Source organism: Penaeus vannamei, chromosome 13 (assembly GCF_042767895.1).
Source record: "Penaeus vannamei isolate JL-2024 chromosome 13, ASM4276789v1, whole genome shotgun sequence".
Taxonomy (NCBI): Eukaryota; Metazoa; Arthropoda; class Malacostraca; order Decapoda; family Penaeidae; genus Penaeus; species Penaeus vannamei.
Genome location: NC_091561.1, coordinates 12,201,710 through 12,209,209, shown reverse-complemented (window position 1 = coordinate 12,209,209; position 7,500 = coordinate 12,201,710). Strand labels below are relative to the sequence as shown.

Below are 7,500 nucleotides of genomic sequence, written 5' to 3'. Positions count from 1 at the left end.
GATCGAAGAGGCGGGAGAAAGATCAAGAGAGGAAAATAATAATGCCTGTAATAACGTGTCGGATCAATCGGGCATCTGGCAGGCGTATGTATGGTTAGAATACAGGGAAAGCGTGTGTGTGTGTGTTTGTGTATGTATGTTTATATGTGTGTGTGTGTGTGTGTTTGTGTATGTATGTTTATATGTGTGTGTGTGTGTGTGTTTGTGTATGTTTGTGTATGTATGTTTATATGTGTGTGTGTGTGTGTGTGTTTGTGTATGTATGTTTATATGTGTGTTTGCGTGTGTGTGTGTGTGCGTGTTTTTGTATGTTTGTTTATGATGGTGTGTTGTATATACAGAGAGAGATAGACACACCAATAGACATAGACATAAAAAGATAGATAGAGAGAAAATGAATAAAAAGAGAGAGGAAGGATGGTGAATGTTGCTTAAGAGAGAAGCCTGAGTTGGTCCAAGGGAGAAGGGTTGCCTCATGTATCACACGGTACCGAAGAGTAAGATTTGTCAAAAAGAAAAAGAAAAAAATATATATCATCGGCTCCGACTTTCACCTTTAACATTTCCGCTTTCAAATCGTCTATCAATTGTTGTTGTTCATTAGCAGACTCCCTAGAGAGAAGAATAACACCTGGAAATTTTACACTGTTCATCTGTTCGTCCCCTGGTTTAATTCCCCTTTCCATTCAATCTAGCTTCCCTGTTATTTCTTTTCAGCAAAACGTAGATCATTTTTTGGTGAAACAATATCGCCCTTATCAGGTACAATTTTTTTATTTGGATTTCATCGCTTTCTATATGGAAAAGATCTGATGTTCCGTGTCTTTATGTTCCAATATTTTGCGACTGGCTCCCATTTCATTTTGCTCGCGAATTGGTTCTAATATTGCTTGCTATCTGCAAAGTAGAGGGCCTTTTTGCAATCAAGAGCAAATTAAATTTAAGCACAGGGGCGAGGTCCTGCCTAGTTCTTTGGGCTATTTAGATGCTACTGGTAAATCTAAAATTACTTGTTTTTTTTTAACCATTCATAGATAATTGGTGGATTGCTTGTAGGCTAGTTATTCTCAATTAATGATCTTTTGTATTCCCCTTTTCGTGTGTTGAGATTTAACAGCACTTTTTCAAACCACTAATTTGGATACTACAATCTATAGGTCTGTACTAATACCAGCTACTCCTGTTGTTGTCTTTTTAGTGTCCTTTCATTAGTTTTGATACTGTTATCTATAAGTCTACTAATATCAGCTTCTCCTGTTGCTGTCCTTTTCATGCCTTTTAGTGTCATTTCATTTATTTTACGATAATGATCTGGATTTTCTGATCACTGCATTTATTTCTAGCCGTGCCTTGTCGCTTGAGATGTATAGATTACATAAAAATAGCTTGTAATTCCTCTTCTGTTGAATAACGTCGTCGGATATTTTTGTCAAAAGCATTTTTTTTTTTCTTTCTGAGCCTCTTGTTCCTCTTTCTTTGGCATTTGATTAGTTTCCCCGGAAAAAAAAAACATTCTGGATCTTTTCATTTCGTTTTTTTATCGTTTATTGTCTTATTGAGCTCCCATTCTTGATTTGAATAATGTCATGATGGTTGGTATCGAGACCTGAAAATCTATTTTTAACAAGATAGCTAGATCAATAAGCTGCTTTCAGCTAAATATTCTCGTTTCTTTTGTCTATCTATCACCTTTTCCCTTTTCTCTTTTCAGTAAATGAAATGCGAAAAGAAGTGAACAAAAAAGACAAAAAAAAAAGAGAGAAAGTAATAAATTGCGAAAGAAAAAATACAAACATTTTGCTTTATCGATAATTACCTGTTGCTCTTGATAACCTGTTGCTGTTGTTGCATATGGAGAGGGAGTGTGTATGTATGGGAGCGTGTACGTGTGTGCGTGCGTGAGGGATATGGGCTGGTCGAAGACAAGTCAATTAGAATAGCCGTCTTATTACACTGTACTTTCCTTCTTTCTCTCTCCCGGTTTGTCTCTCTCTTTCTCTCTCCCGGTTTGTCTCTCTCTTTCTCTTTGTTTCTCTCTCTCTCTCTCTCTCTCTCTGTTTGTCTTCTCTCTCTCTCTCTCTCTCTCTCCCTTTCTCTCTCTCTCCCTTTCTCTCTCTCTCCCTTTCTCTCTCTCTCCCTTTCTCTCTCTCTCCCTTCCTCTCTCTCCCTTTCTCTCTCTCTCCCTTTCTCTCTCTCTCTCCCTTTCTCTCTCTCTCCCTTCCTCTCTCTCCCCCCCCCTCTCCCTATATAAGAGCAACAGCCAGTTATTAAGGGCAACATGTAATTACCGATAATGGAAAATGCTTGTATTTTCTTTTTCTTTCTTCCCGTTCCCCCCTTTCTCTTTTTCCTCTGAGAGGAAGATGAGGAGAGAAGGTACGGGGGAAGAAAGAGGAAGAGAGAAAGAAGAAAGAAAAAAAGTAAGAGCGGAGATGGAGAATAATAATTAGAGAAAGAGAGGGAGGAAAAGATAAAGAATGTGAGAAGTGAGAAGCAGAATAAAGAGAGACTTAGAGTAAGTGGAAGAGAGTTTAAGAGCGATAGAGATATAACAAGAGAAAAATAAGAGGAAGAGAGAATAAAAAGAAGGAAGAATGAGTAGAAAGAAAGAAATCAACAGGAAGAGAAAAAAAAAAACGAGAGAAAGAAGGAACAAGAGGAAAAGTATGAGAGGGAGAATGGGGAAAAGAGAAAGATAAAGAAAGTGAGAGAGGAAATTAATTTAGAACGAAAAAATTCGGAGGGAAAGAGAAAAGCAAAAGTGAGTCAAATTAAGAGAAACAGAGGATACGAAAAATGATTAAGAGAAAGACTAAGAGGATTAAAGAGAAATAAAGAAGACGAGGGGAAGTAGGAGAAAACTAGAGAGACGAAGCGAAATAGAGAAACAGGAAATGGGGCAAGAGGAAGAGAGATTAAAAGGATAAAAAAAAAAGGAGTAAGAGAAAAAGAAAGTAAAGTGAACAGAGAAAACATAGGAGGAAAGGAGAAAAACTTTAGAGGCAGAAAGAAAGTACAAAAGAACAAAAGAAACGCAAAAAGGGTAAGACAAAGAAAGAAAACAAGAGCCTCCGAGACGATAAAAAAGAAAAAAAAATCAATCCACAATAAAACTTGGGATGTCAGCGGCCCCAATTACTTCATAACGTCCCCTCATCACGGTGTTAATTAATTTCCCCGGCGGAGTCCCCCACCAAAGCGAAAACACGGTCTTTCCAGGAGGTGGGCGCCAAAGTGCGAGTGGAATTCGCGGAAATGTTGGCAATCAGAGCGAACTGTTGAAAAAATAAATAAATAAATAAATAAAAATAAAAAAATGGTTTTTATGATCTTTATGTTACGAGGAGTTTGTCACTTGGTATTTGGATGTGGTGACTAAAAAGGGGAAAAATCAAAAGGACATTTATTCTTTCTTTTTATTATTATTATTATTTATTTTATTTTATTTATCTATTATTATTTTTATTTCCATAAAAGTCGATACAGATAATGTCAGTTAAAGAGGAAATTCTTAGTGTGAAACTGTATGGAAGGCAGAAGTTGGGAAAGTTGGGAACGATGAAGAAGGAAGAGATAATATGATAAACGAAGAATCGTCGAAAAAGTTTATTATCAGTAAGTGTGACAAGGATATAACGAGGTGACTCGGAATCACTGCTCATACAAATTCTAATACACTGTCTAAGTGCATAGAATCAGAAGATCCCACTGCTCATCCACATTGTTTACAGTGATTCCTATTCATTTTTAAGGCTTTGTTCCGGAGTATTAACATATGCAAATATTTACATCAGCATCCCGAAGCGTTTCCGAGAGAGAAATGCTTGAGGAAATTCTTTACAGGGAGCCATAACGTTCATAACAAATATATTAACTACTTGACCTTTCCCCCAGGACGGAGCCTCTGCTGCTGGGAGGACTAGACAATAACACCTCGTCTTTAGGCTTCGAGGAGATGTCTATTGGCTTGTTGGGGCGCGGGCGTGCGGGAGGGCCTGCGGGTGTCTTCGTCGTCAGAGTATTCTTCCTGCTGAACGCGGTCGTCGTTGCTCGCTCCTTGCGCATGCCCTCCAGGTGAGTGTTCAACGTCTTGTCTACTTTTGCTTACCTGTATCACGATCCTTTGAATGGATATTGTGGAAGATACTGTCATAGTGGTAAGTTCTGTTTATTTTCGTCAAATCCATGCAATATTGGACATTTCTTAATTCAAAGTAGGACATAAAAAAGTTTTACCTTCTTTTGGCGCATAAATGATTTAGTGATTTACAGATCCCTTTCTTTACATAGGAGTACATTTTTTTATGTTAATAGATCCTGAAGCATTTTTTTTTTTTTTTTTTTTTTTGTGAAGATAGAAACCTTTACTGTGAGTTTGCTCCATCTTTTCACAAATGTTATGAGTCGCATTTTGACAACTGAGAACCGGATCATTAATACGATATACTTACAGCATTCATTTGGGGGACATACTGATACCATGCTTAACATTCTCAAATCTCTATCATATTTCGAAATAATGACCATTTAGTGTAGTAAGAGAACACTGTAATCTCAACGTGCGTAGTGCCAGCATCGTAACGAGAGCTGGATCTCCCACAGATCACGCGGCTACACGAGTCCCGACCTCCGGCAGCTGGACTTCCTCCTGCACCCCAGCGTGTACGATCGCCGCCAGACGCCAACTGCTGACACTGGTATGTGCGGTGGAGTCGTCCCTTTTGCCTCCAATTATATGCCAGGAAGACTTTAGCATTATGAATTTTATAGGCCCACTTCGGTTGCAGGAGAGGCGACGCGAGTGGACATCGAGTTCTACATCCGTAGCTTCAGCTCCGTCAACCCAGTGGACATGGTAAGTCCTCTCTTCTGACAGTTTTTGGATCTTATTTTTTCAATTTATTTGTATTTTGTCTAGTTCCTATTCATAACATCATGCTGTATATTGTATTAAGAGTTATCGTTGTCTCATGTAATTATGTTGCTTTAGCTTGAGACAAGGTTTGCAATTTGCTCTGAGGAAACATTTTATGAAATTCTTTTCCTTTCCTTGATTAGATCTACAGGGTCATGGTTCCTATTTTCGTCTTTTTTCCATTTTATTCTTTAGCAGATGCTTCTTAATATTCTTCTAGAACAACTTACCTGGATTTCTCTCTCCTTTCCCCGTCAACAGTTCATCCAGTTAGGAAACCCATTTCTTCAATGATCCTTAAAAGATGGTGGTAATCGATCGTGTAACTTTTTAATAATTGCATGAGTTACCCCTATTGCCTTACCTCAGCCAAGGAGGTTATGGTTACGGACATCACCTTTGTACTTGAGAAAGGTGATTTTAATGTAATTCTTCAAGAGAGAATATTTTCATTTCATCTGTAACCATATTGCCTTGGCGGCGTTATGCGTTCTCTTTTTTTTTTTTTTTTGTGGGCTTGTCCCTCTGTCAGCAAGGGTATGTCCTCATCTGCTCCTTCGGACATTATATTCACCTTAATATACATGACCCCCCTTACTCCCAGGACTACTCGGTGGACGTGTCCCTGAGGCAGCGATGGGCAGAAGCTCGTCTCAATAACACCTTGCGCAGGCCCATTGACACGCACGACCCCATGGTAGTGAAGCTCTTGTGGAAGCCCGAGGTGTACTTTCCCAACGCCAAGCACGGGGACTTCCAGTATGTGACGGTTCCCAACGTCCTCGTCAGAATACAGCCCAATGGCACCATCCTGTACATCTTGAGGTTTGTCGTCTGTCAAATTTAATTCGTCGAACTGTTTGATTTATCCAATAGGACTCGATGGAAGATTGACCTTTTAGAAGTATTTGTTATTAACGTCCCAAGATTCTTGTCGTAACCTGTGCTTGTTCATGAATAAACGAATATTCGGCAGAATCATAACGCATATATCTTTTAAAAATTCTTTCAATACTTGACAACTGATCTTTCCAGGATGAAGTTGACTTTCTCGTGTATGATGGATCTATCAACCTTTCCGCTAGACCACCAGACCTGTTCCATGGAAGTTGCCAGCTGTGAGTGTTTACTGGAAACACACACACACGCCCGCACACACACATACAGATTAATGTGAAAGTTACACTGCGATGTACAAATAGTGTACTTTGTAAAATTCACGCCACCCATGGCTAAATGTGAAATGGCGGCGCTGTAACAAACTTTCCGATCTATTTAACTTGCAGTCGCCAAAACGACCCGTGAGCTGTATCTGAACTGGTATCACGACAACCCCGTTAAGCTCTACAGGCAGCTTCATCTACTTCAGTTCGATGTCAATTTCGTCGCAGCAACTAACTGCAGCCATTCTTTCCTTGCTGGTAAGAGCGTGCTGTAAAAATAGGCGTTTGAAATGTTATTTGTCACATCCTCAGTTGCCAGCATCCTTCAGGATATTCATGTCTAAGGAGTTCCCTGCCCCATCTTCCAGGGAACTACAGCTGCCTGCAAGCAGTGTTCCACCTCCAGCGCAACCTGGCCTACCACCTGGTGCAGTCGTACCTGCCGTCCTCGCTCATCGTGGTCGTCTCGTGGGTCAGCTTCTGGCTGGACGCTGACGCCGTGGCTTCCCGAGTCATCCTCGGCGTGACGACTCTCTTCACCGTGTGCTCGGAGTCCGCGGCCTTCGGGAATAAGCTGTCGACAGGTTAGCGTGTGGATCGCACTTACGGCCTTGCTTCCTGACGGGCTCCTTTACTTCATGAAACAAAGGTGACGGTGAGGAGCGGGATGAACAGGCGATCTTGTCTGCATTGCAGTGTCGTACGTGAAGGCCCTGGACGTGTGGATGGGGTCGTGCACCGTGTTCGTGTTCTTGGCGATGGTGGAATTCACGCTCGTTAACTATATCGGCCGACACCGCCGCAGACTCCTGTTTCGGTCCTCCGCCGAGGGCCAGGAAAAGCTCGTAAGATTTATGTGAATATTTCCTACATGTCCATTACCTTTATTCCGTTCTTCTGAAAAGTCCAGAAAAAATAATGCCCGAATCTTATATTATCAAAGGTGTATGATAATTTTCCTCCTCAAGTTAATTTTTCCACACTAAACAGGAAGCGCGAGAAAGAAGCGACTCCATCCGCAGCACGGCCGTTGGGACTCCCGAAATGGCCGGAAACACGCCACTCGACGCGGGAGACAGTGGCGCTGCTGGTACAGGAGGCAGTGCTTCTGTTTTACGCGAAAACCCGAATACTGAAAAAAGTGCAGAAGGTAACGTCGAAGTCCCTTTAGCCTGGCTGAATGAGGCGGAGAGAGCGAAACGGATCGATAGAAACAGCAGGGTGGTCTTCCCGCTGCTCTTCCTCGTCTTCAATCTGGGCTACTGGGTCTACTATCAGGCTTTGCGCTAAGACTTGGCCAGAACAACAGATGGTTGATACTCTGAACATTATGCTGCGAGTTTCTCTGTGAGTTACCTTGCCCTCTGGTTCGCGTGGATGCCTTCATTAAAATATATTCAACTTCAAACGCATTTTCATTTT

The 7,500-nt window shown here is 41.1% G+C and overlaps 2 protein-coding genes across 2 annotated transcripts in view; both read left to right on the top strand.

Moving 5' to 3' along the window:
- Positions 1-7,480, top strand: part of LOC113799907 (glycine receptor subunit alpha-2) — a 9,497-nt gene extending 2,017 nt beyond the window's left edge. The window contains exons 2-10 of the mRNA XM_027350610.2: positions 3,895-4,074; positions 4,603-4,697; positions 4,788-4,855; positions 5,520-5,740; positions 5,951-6,033; positions 6,202-6,336; positions 6,447-6,662; positions 6,775-6,923; positions 7,069-7,480. Coding sequence (XP_027206411.2) covers positions 3,895-4,074; positions 4,603-4,697; positions 4,788-4,855; positions 5,520-5,740; positions 5,951-6,033; positions 6,202-6,336; positions 6,447-6,662; positions 6,775-6,923; positions 7,069-7,368 — 1,447 coding nt within the window. The 3' untranslated portion in view covers positions 7,369-7,480. The remainder of the gene's footprint in view (positions 1-3,894; positions 4,075-4,602; positions 4,698-4,787; positions 4,856-5,519; positions 5,741-5,950; positions 6,034-6,201; positions 6,337-6,446; positions 6,663-6,774; positions 6,924-7,068) is intronic.
- Positions 1-7,500, top strand: part of LOC113807056 (kelch-like protein 5) — a 408,426-nt gene that overhangs the window by 55,501 nt on the left and 345,425 nt on the right. The window lies entirely within an intron of this gene.